Genomic DNA, 18054 nt, shown 5'->3' on the forward strand with positions numbered 1-18054 from the left:
TAGTCTCTCTACCTAATGTCTTTCATACCCAACCACCTGTCCTAATTCCTTCAAGGTGGGTGTCTATAGGAAGCAACCTTTATTTATGCTTGCCCCTCTGGTCCATGTCTTCATGTCCTTGTGTGACACCCCTCCCCCATTTCAGGGTGGACTGGTCTCAACTATATTCACTTCTAGAGTAAATGCATCTAAAGTAATGAATGGCCCGTGACTCCCCAGACTGGGTTGCACAAAGTCCTGTCCTTTCCCCTCACTTAATGCCAGCTGCCATGCTGTGTACATCCCAGTGAGAAAGCCTATGCATCAGGTGACCCAGGACTGCCAGTAACTGTGCACGAGCTTGGAGATGGTCCCTCCAGGCAAACCTTCAGATGAGGTTGCAGCCCCAGCTGACAACAGACTGCAAACTCAGGAAGGATGTTAAGCTAGAGGCACCCTGTTTGAATTATGCTAAGATTCCTGTCCATAGAAACTTCAAGATGATTAAATGTTGTTTCTAGTGGATTGGGGTACTCTGTCATGCAGCAATAGATAATAGCCAGGCACCAGGGGCTTGCCCCTATAATCACACCTACTCAAGAGGCTGGGATCTAAGGACCACAATTCAAAGCCAGCCCTTGCAGGAAAAATCTGTGAGACTCTAATCTTCAATTAACCACCAGATAACTGGAAGTGGCACTGTGGCTCAAAGTGGTAGAGCACTAACCTTGAGCAAAAGAGTTCAGAGATAGCACTCAGGCCCTGAGTTCAAGTCCCATGATGAACATACATATTAATAGTCTCATTTCAGAGATAAGGAAACAGAGGCTGAGAACTACTGACTTATCAAGGTCACGTAAGTGATATGTGGGGAAGATGGGTTCTCAACTTAGACCTTCTTTGCTGAGTAGATTTCCAGGTAATCCGCTAGTGAGCCAGTGTGCTGAGCCTCCTCTCCCCTGTCCTCCATTGCACCTGAACCAGCTTCTTCATGACCTGTCCACCCTTCACATACTCCTTTGTTGTATATGACCTGGCATAAGGAACTAGGTTAGTATCCTGTCACCTCAGAGTACCCAGCCACGAGTACACTAGGCCCTGTGGCTGCTTGGCAGACTAAATGGACCAGGGAAGTAAGACGGGAAAGACTGTGGTTGGAAATAGACACCTTCATAGTCATGTTCATCTATAAGCCAAGCTACATGCCTACTCACTCTGACATTCCCAGCAGCCAGATGTATATGCAGAAATGGCCAGTCCTCTTCCTCTTCCTCCTCCTATCCCACCTCAGGGTTTCAAAAGGGGACTCTATTTGCCATTCCTGTCCTCCCCTAAATGCCCTTAGGTCAGCCCTGAGGCAGTGAGGGGGGCTCTGTTCAGATCAAGCCCAGCAACACTCAGAGAGCCACCACGCTCCCCTTCCACAAAGCCACACCCATCGTGCACATACAGATGATCACCTCCCTATGCTTACAAGAAAAGAGGGAGCAAGGAAGTCTACAAGAACTGATTCTCTCATCCCCTCTCTGTCTGTGTCTGTCTGTCTGTCTGTCTGTCTGTCTGTCTCTCTCTCTCTCTCTCTCTCTTCTCTCTCTCTCTCTCTCTCTCTCTCTCATCCTAGGGCTTGAACTCGGCCTGGGCACTGTCCCTGAGCTTCTTTTGCTCAAGGCTATGAGAGCTGATTCTCATTCCTTCTCTTTCCCTCCCCTCTCCTTTACTCTCCTCCCCTCTTTTCTCCTCTTCCTTCCTTTCCTTTCCTTCCTCCCTCCCCCTTTCTTTCTCTTTCTTCTTCTTCTTTCATCTGTCTCTCCTTCCTTCCTTTCTCCCTTTATGTGTACATAACCCAGGTTGACTACCTCCATATTCAATCTTGCCTCCTAATCCCTGCAAGGTGGGTGTCTGTCAGACTGTCTGCAAGTACCTCTATTTGGGCCCCAGTGTCCCATCCAGCTCCTGACCCTTGTGCCTTTCTATAACTCCCTTCCTATCCCACATGATCTGGATGCCACTATTCACTTCTAGAGAAGACAGATGCAAGTATGAGTAGAGTAGGGGAATGTGTCTAATACCAGAAGAGGTTACCCAAAGAACAGTGCTCTGGGACCCAGCCAAGGCAGGGGATTTAGGGATAGCCAGGTACACACTGGCAAGCACACATGGGCCTGCAGCAGCATTGTTCAAAGGCCCACTCCACTGAGAACGTGCCACATGTGATGCCCACTGAAATCCATCTGGGTCCACTTGATGATTGCTCAGGCAGACTCACCCCAGGGTGTACCTGTGAATTCTGTGACTTCGGCAGGTACAGGGCCAGTGCCCTGGGCACCAGCCAGCAGGATCCCAGCTGTACCTCCACTCTCCGCCCCACCCCTTCTTTCTCTATACTTGGCTTGGTCTTATCACCAAGATGCCTGACTGGCATCCCTGCTCTCACCCTTTGAGGCCTCGACCCCTCCTTCAGCCCCAGCATGGGTCTATGCCCCAGCTCCCTCCTGCTTGTCAATGAGGCAGCCTCACTGCTACACACCGAGTGCCAAGCACTGAGCTAAGGGAAGCTGGGTCAGCCTGCTACCCATTGCCCCTGAGCCTGAAGGTCTAAGTGGGGTACAGGTGTGTGAGAAAGGACACAGACACCTCAGCTTTGGGAGCTCCTCATAGCCTAAGCTCCCAGCTCGGCTTCTGGGAGACAGGTGGCTTCAGGAGGCCCTGAGATCCCCCTCCCCAACTGCTGGTGGAGGATTAAGGAAGCTAAGAAGTGATGAATCACTCTGCGAGGACCAGGCCAGGCCTCTTCTGAGGCACCGATCACATGACTTCAACCACACATACTTCCCTGTCAAAGCCAGATTGCGTCCCCCTCTGTGACTGGGGGACCCAATCTCTCAGGTCCCTTAATCCCAAAACAATACTCAGATGGGTGAAGTCCAGAAATTCAACTGGAGGAGACAAGTCTGTCTGGGTGCTTATCTGTGGGTCACCAATGCATCATCTCCACAGCCGAGAGGCCCTCCACCCAGGAGGAAGCCCTGAAGGAAGATGGAGTGGAAAGGGAGGAAAGAGGAAGAAGAAAGCCAGCAGGGAGATGATGGAGAAGAGGAAGCTTCCCAGTGTCACTGCTGCCTCCCCATGCGACCCCCCACCCTGCCAGCGTGCCCTGGAGCGGCCAATCTGGAGCAGCTCTGGAAACATGCCTGATGAAAGGAATCAAGCATATAACTGCTGACACCATTTTCCAAATGGAGATTCATTTCTCCAACCAGTTCCCTGCCAGGCTGGTCCCAGAGGAGTTTGCTTCCTCACCACAGACCCATTACATCACACACACACACACACACACACACACACACACACACACACAGACTCAAAACAGTTACACCATCTGTAAATAGCAAAAACACAGAGACCCAAAACACAGCTTCATGTCCAGAACTAGACTATAAACTCTCTGTCTCTCTGTCTCTCTCTCTCTATCTCTCTGCCTCTCTGTTTCTCTCTGTGTGTCTCTGTGTGTGTGTGTGTGTGTGTGTCTCCCTCCCCCTCCCTCCCTCCGCCCCTCCCTCCCCCAAGTGAGACCCTGCCACACCTTCCCCCACCAACATAGCCATTCAAAATCTTTCTGCATGAAATAAACCAAAAGCTGAAAGCCACCAGTAAAACTGTAATTTAAAAACCACTTGACTGTGCTTTGGGGGTGTCCAGGAGAGCTCAAAGCCCCCTAGAAAGCAGCCAGCACCTCTCAGAAGGAAATGGCTGGTGTAGAGGCTCAAATATGCACTCGTGGGTGTGAACAGTGAGGACATGGGAACGGAAGTGGACAGGAGTTGGGGTGTGCAAGCTCACACCTCCCTCTCTGCTTCTGAAGCAGGGACTAGGGCAGCTCAGGAAGGGGGCTTTTGATTGAACTCCCCAGTGGTCACCTAGCTGTGATGTTCACCCAGCCATCCTCTCCTCCCCAGTGAAATGGAGTCTGGGAGGGAGGGGCCCTGGCTCTGGGCTCCCAATGCCTGTCCAAGCACTCGCTACTTTCCCCATGCCCACTGCTCCACACCACCCTCACGGCGTGAGGATGAGGAAGGAGGCTGCGCTGTTCGCCCCATTGACAGATGAGAAAACTGAGACTCAGGGAGGCCTCTGCCCACATCGCAAAACACATCTACTACTTCAGAGCATGAGCACGGGGCTTGAAAGCAAGTGCAGGACCAAGTACTGTCTCCCCACCCCACGCCTTCCCTGGAGGCTTCTCTGTCCTTCCCAGGCCATGAGATAACCCAAGTCTGACTCCAGTGGAAAATGTCAGTCGGCTCCATGGCCTCTGCCAACAGGTCTCATTGGGCCAGAGAGCCCTAAGAAGAGCTGCCACCCCACAAACTGGCAGTCCAGGCCCAAGTCAACCCAACCCGAGTGTCAGGCCAAGGCCGAGGCCACTGGCACTGTCCTGGCTGATGGGATTATGTGTCTTTCAAAGCCTTCCATCTGTCACCTGGCCCTCTAGGCCCAGAACAAAATTCATGTCCTTTTAAGAGAGCCATTGATTTACTTTCACCTCCTTGTTTTGCTTTTAAATTAGAAATTATTCTCCTAAAGACGAGAGCCAAGTCAGCCAGTGCTGCCCGTGCTTTTTCATGGCACCTGCTACCTGGGCCTCTCCTGGCCCCTTTGGTGTCCAGTATTCTCAGCAGAGGGAGGTCAGTCACTTCCTGACCCAAGGAGGAAGGAGCCTGTGCTCTCTGTGCTCTCCGGCATGGGCCAGCCCATCTAGAAATCCACTTCCTAGGTGTAAGAAAGGCTTCCTCTTCTGGATCTGGGGCCACATCAGCCATGTTGTTCCCAAGGCCACAGTACAAGAGCCCGGGGGAAAAACAGGCATCCAAGCAGGCAGAAGCTCAGCCGATAGGGAGCCAAGCAGCCCACTCCCTTACAGTCCCTCCTTTCTGCCTGGCAGCAGAGTGCAGCCCAGGGCTCAAAGTTTGTTAACCGCTCCTGCAGAATACACACTCAGAAAACCTCAGCCAGATACTATGGGCCATCCCTAGCACACCTGTGCGCTCGTGTACACAAGCACAGAGAGCTTCCACACACACACACACACACTCACACACTCACACAGGACGCCCACACATTTCTCCCCAGCTTCACCATGGATCACAATGCCATCTCCACAGCCCACATCCATCCCAACAGACTCCTACTGTCCAACTGTGCTTTGCTTCAGCTCCCAGGAGAGGTGGACAAGGATCCCCAGGACCTCAGATCCATGGGGACATGGGGGGTGGGGTAGGAGGCTGTAAACACCCTGGGAAGCAGACAAGGACACTCTGGAGGGAGACTCAGCCACCTTCCTGTCACAGCCTCAGAGCCCATGGAGTGAGAGGACAGGAGGGAAGACCAAGCCTCAGTCCCTCATCCCTCACCCCAGCCTCCCAGGTGGTCCCCATGCTGGGGGGGTAGGCCCCCAGGCATCAGCAGAGTCCTTACCATGGAGGTTGCTCCGAGTGATCTGTCCCCCCATGGCAGACGGCAGATGGCACGGCCACCTCTGTGTGGTTGGCCTCGTCACCGAGCTGCCCCAGCTGCCGACTCCTCTCCTCCTCCCCCAGGTCCTCCTCCTCAGCCCCCAGGCATGGCAGGGCCCCTCCTGCACCCCCTCCTGCACACTAGCCGGCCACACACACACACACACACACACACACACACACACACACCCCTGGCCCTGCTCACTGCAGCACTGCTCGGCTCCCACCCGCCCGAGCCTCCCCCACCCGCGCCCGCCGGTACAGGCGATGGGATCTGTCATGTTTATTTACATAAGGAGGAGGAGACTGGAGGCTTCCTGAAATAGCCGAGCTCCAGAAAGTGCTAGAGATGCCCCAGCAGAGTGTGTGCACACGCGCGCGCGCGCGCGCGCGCACACACACACACACACACACACACACACACACACACACACCTCACTGATTGCTGAGGTCTATAGCCATTCACTCTTCCCAGTCTACTAGGCAGACCTGGGGCCAGGCAAGGACAGGGGAGTGAGAAAAACACACACTGCCCCTGTTCTCAAAGGGTCCATCAGTGGAGCGGGGCGGGGGGGGGGGAGTTATGAACAAATAGCTAACTAACACCATTATTGCCATCCCTTCCAGGCTCTGTTCCAAGCGCTGTGCAAGGATTAACTCCTTCCCTCCTTCCAGGATGAATGGTGGACCAGGTCAGGACTGCTACATCAACAGGTGCCATTTATATGATTACCTTCATGGTGAGAAGACCAAGGCAAAGAGGGGTCACTCCCTTAGAAAGTGACAAGACTGGGGTGCAGACCCACATCGAGGCAGTGTCCTTCACCAAACTTTCCCTTTAATCATGAATCATGCTTAAGCTTCACCCCTGCCCCCAGCCCGCCTCTACCCACACAGCAACAGAGACCTGCTCTGTGTGGTGACCTCATGCCCCACGGTGATGCAGACACAGGCTCACAGCGCCTGCCACATTGCACACTTAGCCACCTGCCTGCCAGAAGTACTGATCACGTGCATTCTCCCACAGGCTCTGCCAATTCTGGAGACATCTTAAGGTGCAGAACTCAGCACCCCATACTTTGGGGAGAGGAAAGACACAGAGAGAGGGGTCCAGTGAAGTAAGGAGGGCTGGCCCCTGCCAACCCAAGGCGACATGCTGGCGGCCCAAATCACCAACGAAAGGACAGTGCCAGACACAGGATGCTTACTGAACACTGAGCACTTTGAGTGCTGTCTGGCTGTGAACCTAGGTAGTTGGGGCTTCTAACATACCCATTTTACAGAAATGAAGGTGGAAGTTCTGAGAGGCTAAGGAAGTTGCCAGAGGATCCCCAGAAGAGCAGAGCAGAGCCAGGACTCCAGGCCAGGACTATGGGCTACAACCCCTGCAACCCTCTGCAGGACTAGGGCTTCTCCCTAGGACAACAGCACAGCTCCTGGCTCCCAAGCTCTGACTCAGTTCTCAGGCTCAGGGATCTGCATTCCTAAGGAAAGGTTTGGGCTGGAGGTAGAGGATTGGGGACTGGGGAAGCAGATACAGAAAAGGCAAAGGATGACCCCTAGTCAATGGAACTCAGCAGCCTGGGCACTGTGAGGTACCATACAGGAACTAAAGACACCCTCCCCTCCACACATACCCACACACCCACACACAGGATGAGACCTGAGGGAAGGGGAGAGAGGAGAGGGAAGTTGATGGATCTGCTCAGAGCCCCATAGACTGAATCGGGGTCAGGACAGTGGCTCTATTCTATGAAAAGTCCCCTCCTTGGCAGAAGCTCCTGCAATCACAGCACAGGTACACATATACACCTCAGACCCACCTACTATCAGGAGGGGGGCTGATGCACCTGGCTAAGAGGAAGCCATTATGCTCCTCTTGCTGAATCACACACGTAACAATGGTAACACAAGCACACACACACGTGGACTTGTGCAATCTTATTTTATGCCCATTTTACAGATGAGGAAACCATGGCAAAAGCTACTTGTTTTGCCTACCTTTTAATATACCTGGCTAGGCCCAGTGCCTAGACTCCAACCTTCCTCCTGTGGATACTGCCTGCTCCTACTTAGTATGCTCCTTCCTCCCCACCCAGTGCCAAGAATACCTCTACCAGGAAGCTCTCTGGGGCTGCAGGTACACAGTGAGTCCTGGTTTTTGGGGTTGTCTCCTTTATGAGCCTCAGAACTCCACTCCCTAGCCAGGACCTTGTTTCTGCTAGATTCTGTGTGCATCTTAATGACTTACTTCAATTCTGATCATATTATGGAGCACCTACTATGTGTCAAATGCTAACTCTGTGAGAAGAGATGCGGATTCTGACTCTTATGGGTCTACAGTCCAAAAAGAAACACAGTAAAGAATATATAATCTGAGAAAAGTACTCTTGGGACAGGTATCCCCAAAAAGCAATGGCAGTAAGATCTGCTGGCTAATGTCCATGTGTCAGAAAGGCAGGTTGAGAGGAAAGTTTCAGTGAGTGAGCACAGGTGTACAAAAGCCCTGGGGTTGCAGGGAGTCCAGCATATCAGAGAAGCCAGGTAGGTTTTGCTAGAGTTTGTTCTGCAGGGAGGGTCTGGGGGAATCTGCCATGGACCGGGAGCCCAGATAGTCAGAGATATACCTTGGAGCCTGGAAAAGAAGGGTGAACAAGGCCATTCTTCTGAGAACAATGGGGAACCCTTGACAGGTTTCAGCAGAGAGGCAATAAGAACAGCCATGCCTTTGGAAAAGGTCACTTTGCCATCTGGTGTGGGGCTTGTGTGGAAAGAGGGAAGAGGCAGCAGGGCAAGGAGCAGCATCTACATCCGCCAGGGTGGGGCCAGCACGAGGCTTGCCCTTGTCCCTCTGAGACCCAACATCACATGGGGCTCATGAATGGAACCAATCCATGTCATTTCTAGAAATAGGACTGTGGGACACACAGCACAGTCACTCAGTGGGACAGGCCAAGCTGGGGCTTGGGGAGCTGGGAGTATTTCAAGTGTGCCATGGCAATGGATCCATGCCTGAAATTCTAGCACTCAGGAGGCTGAGACAGAAGGATCATGAGTTTGACTCCAGCCTGGGGTATGTAGGAAGATCTTGTCTGAGCCTTTCCAGTACCACAGACAGATGAGTTTTCCAGTCAGCTTATCTGGAGCCTTGATACCCTGTTCTCAGTGGCAGCAGTGATGGTCTGTATACAAGCTTGCCTCCACTACATTGTCCCAAGAGGAGTGTCCAGGGCCTCTGCTGAGAGGAGGACATAGGGGTGGGCAGAAGGCACTCCTTCTGTAAAGAAGAAACGTCAATGCACCTTGTCTCCTATTTACTCACTAGGGCATTACAAAAGGTATCATTTACTAACAGCAGGGAGAAAACCTCAGACCTACATCATTCATTCACCTGGCAAATATTCACTATATATCAGCCACATACTGTAAGATCCAATGTTCACCCTTCAAAAGCCAATGGACTGATAGAAACAAAGTCAGGAAAGGATTTCCATTTCCAGTGTGAGCCATGCTTCACCAAGGAATGAGGTTCTGTGGGCTCTGGCCAAATTACTCTGGAGCTTCATTCTGCACATTGTGAAGACTGTGGAAGGAGAGACTGGCAAGTCTACAGGCAAATCTACAGAGGAGATAAGTGCTGCCAATGTTTCAACAATCGCTACATACAAAGCCCCAAAACCAAGTATTTTACAATCCCAATCTCAGCTAATGGTGCACTATTCCTTCAGGAGTTAATACTCATCTCCCTTTTCAGGCTACAAAACTAAGGCTCAAAGAGATTATAATGAGAGAGAAACTAAAATTCAAATCCAGACCTGCCTGACACTAAAACTCCTGTTATGGGGCCGGGAATGTAGCCTAGTAGTAGAGTACTTGCCTAGCATACACAAAGCCCTGGGTTCGATTCCTTGGTGCCACACACACAGAAAAAGCTGGAAGTGGTGCTGTGGATCAAGTAGTAGAGTGCTAGCCTTGAGAAAGCCCAAGGACAGTGCCCAGGCTCTGAGTTCAAGCCCCAGGACTGGCAAAAAAACGCAAAAACAAAAACAAAAAAACAATAACAATAACAACAACAAAAACTCCTGATATATTCAGAAAAGCTAAAAGGTCATTGGTGCCTCTTGTTTGGGGACAGCAGACAAGAGGACAGAAGACTTTCTCATAAGGAGTCAGAAGGGTTCCAGGTGGTGAGAGAGCCTAGTAGTTTTCCAGTGAGCAGAGGGTGACGTTCCAGGTATAGGGCCAAAATGAAGGCAGAGAAGCCAAGTTGGGCATAAGCTGGAATTCCCATCTACTAATAAGTCATCCTGACAGACACTGAAGGCCTCATCGTAGAGAAGACAGATGTATGGGGCACCAGATGAGGCTTGACTACCTCTAAGCCCATGGGGTGTATAGATCCTTGGTGTTGTCTTGCCTGATGGAATTGCCTGGATCTCTTGGCTACTAAAGAAGCTCCCTCTTTCCAGGGCGGGGTGGGGGGAATGGCAGGAGCTGCCCTCAAGTCCCATCAAGGAAACCTCAGCATCCCCACCTTTCCTGAGCCCATCAAACTTAAAACCTTCCACCCCAGAGCTTTGCTTCCTCTGCCTGCCTCTCTCTGGTTCCAGACCCTCCTTCCTCCTGCATCTTCATTCCATAATAGGCTAGCCAGTCTAACTCTTTCCTTTCCAAGTCCTTTCTCATCCATGTTCCTCAAAGCCCATCTCCATCCTAAACCTGCCCTCTCAGATCTTCCAGTCAAAGGCAGAGCCAGTAACTGCAGACTCACAGCTCTCTCAGCCAGGGGAAACCCTAGTCCTATCGTACAGATAGCAATAGAGGCCCTATAAACCGTGTAGCCCTTCCCAAGGCTGCACAGTGGGAGGAAGACTTGAACTCAGGATTACAGTCTTTGGGTGCTGTTTGGTATCTGAGCCACAGACCAGAAGGCATTGAGAAGCATAGAAGGCAAAGCTGGATAAGAGAGAGGGGCTAGCTTCTCCTTTGTGAGGTAGGAGAAGGCTAGGAAGGGGAGGGGGCCCCGCTGAGGAGGAGTTGGGAGGCAGCCTCTGGTTGCTATGGTGTTTTGTTTTTTTTTCCCATCAAGAACAGGGATAATTTGATTGCTCTGGTGAATCACTTGATATCTGGGGCTCAAGGGTGATCTGGCCAGGGCCAGCCCCTCTCCATGCTGACATATTAGGCTTGGCCTGGTATGGTCAACAGGGACCTCATTTCTAAGCTTCTTCCCATGCCCTCAATGCGGATGTAGGAGGTCATTGCCTAAATCCACAGAAAGCAATAAAGATGAGCACAAAAACAGCCAGATAGACCACAAGCTGCATGCTGCAGAGAAACTCCCAGAGGGTGTTCTCTGGGTCTGGGACAGGTGCCTCAGAAGGGACAGCTGTCAAACGAATGAGATGGGAACACAACAGGTGTAGGCGTGGGGGTGGAGACAAAGGGAATCTGAGCGAGCAGCCTGGAGCCCCACCCGGCCTTTCCTGGCTCCTCCCTGCCCAGACCATTGCCAACAGCCCTTCCTGTGACCCTCTAAGCCACAAACACACCTGCCCATGCTTCCTGGTTCTGATGGTTAGGGCCAGCCTGGCTAGCCTGGGCTAGACAGGAGGGTTGCCATGATAGGCAGAAAAGACTCAAACAAGGAAACAGCAAGATTCTGATTCCCAGGACACTGTGTGCCAGATATAGTCACACTCACAAAGCCCACAGGGCCTCGAATTGAAAGCAACATTTGCCTCTGATAAGATCTTTGTGATGACCAGGAAGTATAAGTTTATCTACCCAAGTAGAGGCTAGGAACTCTGGTCTTGAGGTCAAAAAGGCTGGCTTTGCCACCGGCCACAGCCATCTCTCCTCTAACAGGGAGCAATGTGGCAAGAGTAAATGGTACAGCATCAGTAAGGCATGTTGCCTGTCTATTGTCCAGAGAAGTCAGGATGGCAAGTTGAACCTGGAGGGGCCCAGACTTGAAGGAAAATGACTTGGACTAGGAGTATGAGTGCAGACTAAGACTGTAAACCGAGTGCTGGTGGCTCAGGTCTGTAATCCCAACTATTCAGAAGGTTGAGATCTGAAGATTAGGGTTCAAAGCCAGTCAAGTAGGCTGCCAATGAACACAATGCCAGAAGTGGAGGTGTGGCTCAAGTGGCAAAAATGTCAGCTTTGAAAGAAAAAGCTAAGAGACGATGACCAGGCTCTGAATTCAAGCCCCAGTAAACACACACACACACACACACACACACACACACACACACACACACCCTGTTTTAATAAGAACCACTCCTGTGATCACATAGGCACCATTTCCTCAGCCCAAGCGTCCTGCAGCAGATGCTGTCCTAAGCTGTGTCACTGATGTGAGCTGTATATGCAAATGCCTTATCAAGAATTTGCTGGGCACAGTAGTTTATGTCTGTAATCCTAGCTGTGATCTGAGGATCACAGTTCAAAGCCAGCCCTGGCACTAAAGATGAGCCTCTTATCTCCAATTAACCACCAGAAAACCAGAAGTGGTGCTATGGCTCCAGGGGTAGGGCAGTAGCCTTGAGCTGAAGAGCTCAGAGACAACACCCAGACCCAGAGTTCAAGCCCCAGGACTGACCAAAAATAAATTTTAAAAAATGCTTAGCAACAGCTGCTTCTGCTAAGAAAAGAGATTAAGCTTTGTCCTTTGTCACCTGGTTAGTGTCCTGGTTTTAATCAGAGTGGAATGAATTTTAAACTAAGCTAGTCCCCATCCCAATCATAAGTGATAAATTACCAAGGTCTGAATTCACACAATTTATTTGCTATGATACAAAAAGTCAAGGAAGAGCAGACAGCGAGGGAGGAGAGGCAGCAAGGAGGCCCAGAGTGACGTAGGAGATAGGACATATGAGCTGCAAACAAGACATGGGCCCTGTGCAGCAGACCATCAGATTCGGAAACGCACTCGACTCATCCCTGCCGGGCCTGATGGATTATGAGAAAAGCTGGCAGCTGACAGGATAAAGCTCTCGTCTGCAGGCAGAGAACCTTCCCCCAATCCTCACCCTTCATCCTGCACACACTTGAGCACATGCATGTATACACACACACACACACACACACACACACACACACACACACACACACACACGTCCTTCAGGCTCTGAAGCTCAGTCAAGGCTTCCGATTGGCTGCCTCTCCTGGTGCCAGGCCATCAACCAGCTGAAGCCACTGGGCCTCCTGTAGCCATACCACATTCTGTTGTCCTCTGGCTCCCCCTGCTTTCTGCCCTCCTAAGGTCCAGCTCTGAAAGAATGGCAGAGCCCAGGGAGAGCCTGCTTGGCCCTCCATGCCTGCCTCTATCTGCTGTCCACTCTGGGGCTCTCCCTCCAGTCTAGAGCTCAGATACTACGCATCAATAAATATTGCCAGAGTGATGGCCTAGGACCCCAGTTTGGGGCTGGGTCCCTCCTAGTAGGACCACTGGCAGGCAGATCCCAATACTACACGTAGCTGACACTTTCAGTGTGGTGTACGCCGGGGCCTCATGGATCAGGTGGCAGTTAAGAGCAGGCTCTGAAGGCAGACCTCCCGGTGTCAAATCTCAGGTGTCCATTTTCTGTTCCCAAAGATAGGGCTGCCTCGAGGTGGAGTGTGCCCCACCCCTGCCCCATGCCTGGGAGGCAGCAGAAGTGCTCTGGAAGTGGAGTACCAGCTTCTGGATGAGGCTATCCAAAGATCCCATGGTGTTACTACCTGATCCTTGAGGAAACAGACCTGGAGCTGGGAAATGGCAGCTTAAGCTGTGATATCAAGCCCATTCGCCCAAGCTACAGGGCTACAGCACCCCCACTCCATCCATAGGTGATCCCTTTATACCTGTACACTAAAAGTGAGAGCTCCAACAGAATTAGGTGAGGGTGGAGGAAAGGGGTCTAAATCAATGAAGAAAACTTCACTGGCTGCGTAATCATGAAACATGTAGATGTGCTGGCCCCAAGAAGGAGAGGGCCATGCAGGACACTTAGAACCTGGGATGGAAACATCGGGGCCTGGGAACAACAAATACAGCTGACAAGGATAAAGCTAAGCCAGGACTGGTATGTACATCTACTAACGTGAGAACCCACGCACTCTGTCCCCTGGCCTTTTGGAGTAACAAGCCAGTCTGATGAGCTATACAAATATTATCTAAACCTTGTTGGAGCCAAGAACTGGTGGCTCATGCCTATAATCTGAGCTACTCGGGAGGCTGAGATCTAAGGATCACAGTACAAAGTCAAGCCAAGCAGGAAAGTCCAAGAGTCTCATTTCCAATTAACCACCAAGAAGCTAGAAGTAATAGATTACTGGCCCCTGAGTTCAAGCACACACACACAAACACACACGCACACACACACACACACACACACACACGAATAATTTTTTTAAATATAGCACAACCAGGTATGACAGCCTAAGGAGCCCCAGTGGAAGCTGATGATAAATATGGAGTTGGAGAGGGAGGAGCAGGGAAAGAGAAAGCACTAGACAGGTTATTCTGAGCAAAATGTAATACATGCACATTTGAAATACCATCGCGAAACCTCTCCGTGCAATGAATACACACTAACAAAACCTGAGTGTCAGGAAAGTAACACAGGCTTAGATGACGGGTGGGCACGAGTGAGAGGAAGGAGGGCTAGCAAAGAGGGTGACTGCGTTATTTGTATGTATGAAAATAAAACGAGGAAATGTATTGCAATCAATCTTGAAAACTAGGAGTGGCATGGGGCAGAATGATGGAGGGGGAGAGGTTGATTGTGTTACATTGTTTACATGTGTGGAAATGTCATGTGCACTCCTCTTGTGTGAATGTATGCTAATAAAAAAGAGGGAGTGATGGGAGCGGTGGCTCACACCTATAATCCTAGCTACTCAGGAGGCTGAGATCTGAGGATCACGGTTCAAAGCTAGCCTGGGCACTAAAGATGAGACTCTTATCTCCAATTAACCACTAGAAAACCAGAAGTGGGGTTGTGGCTCAAGAGGTAGGGTGGTAGCCTTGACCTGAAGAGCTCAGGGACTGTGCCCACGCCCAGAGTTCAAGCCCCATGACTGATTCCCCCCACCAAAAAGGAAAAAAAGAAAAGAGGGAGACAGGGAAAGAAAGAGGGAAAAAAGGAAGGGGAGGGAGGAAAGGGAAGAGAGGAAGGGAGGGAAAGAGTAGAAAAAGCCTCCTCCCATTCTGAGACAAACTGAGGATAGACCGGTTTTGATTTGTTTTTTGACACACTAGGGATTGAGCCTAGGACTTAGGCAGGCAATGAAGCTACATTCCCAGTCTTTACTCTTTTATTTATTTATTTCATTTCTAAATTGTATTTATTTTTATGTGGTACTGAGCAATCAACTCTAGGGCCTCATGCATACTAAGCAAACACTCTACCCCCAAACCACATTCCCAGCCCTTGGGGGTTTTGTGTTTGTTTGTTTTGGGGCTTGAACTCAGGGCCTAGGCACTATCCTTGGACACTTTTTGCTCAAGGCTGGTGCACTGCCGCTTGAGCCACAGTACCACTTCCGGTTTTTCCTGTGTACGTGGTACCAAGGAATGGAACCCAGGGCTTCATATATGCTAGGCGAGCATTCAACCACTAAGCTCCATTCATGGCCCTGCTTTCTGTTTTTTGAGGATTTGGGGGGGGGGCATTTGTTATGTTTTGGTTTGTTGTTTTTGCCAGTCCTGGGACTTGAACTCAGGGCCCGGCACTGTCCCTGAGTCTCTGGGCTCAAGGCTAGCATTCTAGCACTGAGTTACAGCGACACTTCAGACTGTTATTGGACATAAGTGTCTCACGACATTTCCTGCCTGGGCTGGCTTTGACCTGTGACCCTCAGAGCTCATCCTCCTGAGGAGCTAGGATTACAGGTGTGAGTTTCTTTTGTAAAGATAGTATTTCAGACTTTTGGCTTCAGATCATGTGCTCCCACCTCCACCTCCACAGGTTCCTGACAGGGTGCATGCTCCATGATGAACCAAGTATATTTTATGCAGAAGGAAGAAGAGAGAAAAGAACCAGGAAGAGAAACTGGAATTGGCGGTATGAGGACATGGCTTTATTCCTATCTGCCCTTTCTCAGGCTCCAAGTCACAGCCCAGGGGCCACCCTCTGGCTTCGATACCCATTATGGTCTGGAGACTCAGAGAACAGAGGTTACTGATGGCTTAGTTGATTACCTATTGGCCCCAGGGAGATTCCTCGCTTGCATTGATAGCACAGCCAGGTGCTCAGAAGGAGCCAAGTAGCCAGGTGTGTCCAGGAACACAGAGGATCCCATGGTATCTGCCCTGCTTATCTTCCCATCTTCCCCACAGCTGCAGAGAACCATCCACCAATCCTCACTCTGGGCAGGACCAGGAGGAGGAGATTCTCCAAGCCTGCGCCTGGCTCCCTCCCCGCTTCCCCCAGATGAAAGCAGCTAGAAGAAGAGCACCTCCAGCTCATCTGCATAAACCATTTATAGCTGCCTCCAGCCCACACCATCCAAGAAGAAAAGAAGCCCACTGTGCTTGCCTATGGCTTCCCGGTCTGCCATTCTCCCTTCTTTCTTTTCTTTCTTTCTTTCTTTTTTTTTTTGTTCTAATGACAGGAAACTGAGCTCAAGAGAAATCCCTACCCTGGCTGTTCTTGGCAGCAGCAGAACGGTGAGGAGACCAGGTAGCATGCCTGCATGTCAGTGACCTGCAGAGTTCAAAGCCTTTGAGGCACCATGGGCCCCTTTGAACTGCCCAAAGGCTGCAGGAGATAGATATGGCCAGCCCCCACTTTGTAAACGGGGAAACAAGGGCTCTAAGGAGTCAAGTGACTTACCCAAGGCCTACAAAATTTGTTGGTGACACTGTCATGTCATGGTGGCAGACTCTCCAACATTTGTCCAACTCCAAGACGGTGCAGATGTCCAGTGGAAGCAGCACATCAGTCAGGGAGGCCATCAACCAGCTATTATCTCAGCCCTAGGCTCCATCAGTCTCAGAGGTGGAGCCCAGGCAGGGTGTTTCTGAGTTCTGGGGTTTTGTTTTGATTTACAGATGTTAGGGATCAAACCCAGCTTTTGCACATGCTAGATATACTACCCCTTTGCTCCATTCCCAGCCTCAGGTTTTGAGACAAGTCTTTACTATATAGCTCAAATTGGCCTCAAATTCAAGATCCTCCTGCCTCTTCCTCCTCCAGGATGCTGGGATTAAAGATGTGCACCACTCTGCCCAGCAGAGGAGTGGTTTTAAGCACTTTCCAGGTGTTCTCTCTCTAGAGGAGTAAGCAGGTGACTAGCACACACCAGTCACATGGTTCCATTGTCCTTGCCAGTGTTTGGGTAGACAGTGATGGATGCCCCTTCGTCCCATCTATCCTGTGAGGCATAGGAAGAAGATAACTGAGAATCCTCTGGAAAAATAAAAGGTTATTTGCTAGTCAGAAAGAAGCTCCAGAGGGGAATTCCTTTAGATGTTGTGATTCCTGGGGCTGCCATGGCTATGACTCAATTGGGTTAGAAGGAGGACAGAGTAGAGATAGAAAGTTCATAATTTTAGGCAGGTATAGTGGCATATACCTGAAAATTCGGTTTTCAGAGTCTGGGACAGTAGAATTTTGAATTCATGCTAGGATACATAGCAAGATTCTATCTCTAAAGGAAAAGAAGAAAAGGCCGGGAGTTTGGCCTAGTGGTAGAGTGCTTGCCTAGCATGCACGAAGACCTGGGTTCAATTCCTCGGTACCATATACATAGAAAAGGCCGAAGTGGTGCTGTGGCTCAAGTAGTAGAGCTCTAGCCTTGGAAAGCCCAAGGACAGTGCTCAGGCCCTAAGTGCCCCAGGACTGGCAAAAAAAAAAATAATAATAAGGAAGGGAGGGAGGGAAGGAGGGAGGGAGGGAAGGAAGGAAGGAAGGGAGGGAGGGAGGGAGGGAGGGAGGGAGGGAGGGAAAGAAAGTCCCACGACCAACAAAAAAAGAAAAGGAAAAAGGAGCCAGGTGCAGTGGCTTACGCCTACAATCTTTATGCCTTGTGAGGCTGTGGTCTAGAGGATCTCACGTCGAAGTTTACACAACTCCATCTCAACTATGTAAAAGAGTGGTACAGGCCTGGCATCCCAGCTACCTGCAAATTGTAGGAAGACTGTAGACTGGGCTGACCCAGAGCTCAGAGTGGGCTCAAGTAGTATCTTCCCAGTAAATGTGTAGTCTTAAGTTTAAAACCTAGTGCTACTAAAAAGGACAGAGAGAGAGAGAGAGAGAGAGAGAGAGAGAGAGAGAGAGAGAGAGAGAGAGAGAGAGAGAGCGCGCAGAGGAAGGAAGGAGGGAGGGAGAGCCAAGGAAGGAAGGAAAGAAGGGAGGGAGGAAAAAACAAAGGAAGAAAGGAATCCCCTTCAGTGCACCTATGCCTGGACATGCCTGATGCTTGCTGTGGCCCTGTACCTCAGCTCCTCCCTACATAAAGTAGTCTAAAGCATTTGCTGTTAGCAATAGACAATAGCTGACATTCCAGAATACTGAAAGACCTTGACCCAAAAAAATTTAAAGGGAAAAATTTTAAAGATACTTCAACA

General features: G+C 50.6%; 1 protein-coding gene across 3 annotated transcripts in view; it reads right to left on the reverse strand.

The window, feature by feature from the left end:
• The window catches only part of Neurl1 (neuralized E3 ubiquitin protein ligase 1), a 76155-nt gene that overhangs the window by 32070 nt on the left and 26031 nt on the right, over positions 1–18054 (reverse strand). The window contains exon 1 of one of the 3 annotated variants that reach the window (XM_090345958.1): positions 5455–5654. The exons of the other annotated variants lie outside the window; for them this stretch is intronic. Coding sequence (XP_090202084.1) covers positions 5455–5488 — 34 coding nt within the window. The 5' untranslated portion in view covers positions 5489–5654. Of the gene's footprint in view, positions 1–5454; positions 5655–18054 lie in introns of those variants that run through there. 3 annotated transcript variants of the gene reach the window in all.

Source organism: Megascapheus bottae, chromosome 15 (genome assembly GCF_031878675.1).
Source record: "Megascapheus bottae isolate mThoBot1 chromosome 15, mThoBot2.hap1, whole genome shotgun sequence".
NCBI lineage: Eukaryota > Metazoa > Chordata > Mammalia > Rodentia > Geomyidae > Megascapheus > Megascapheus bottae.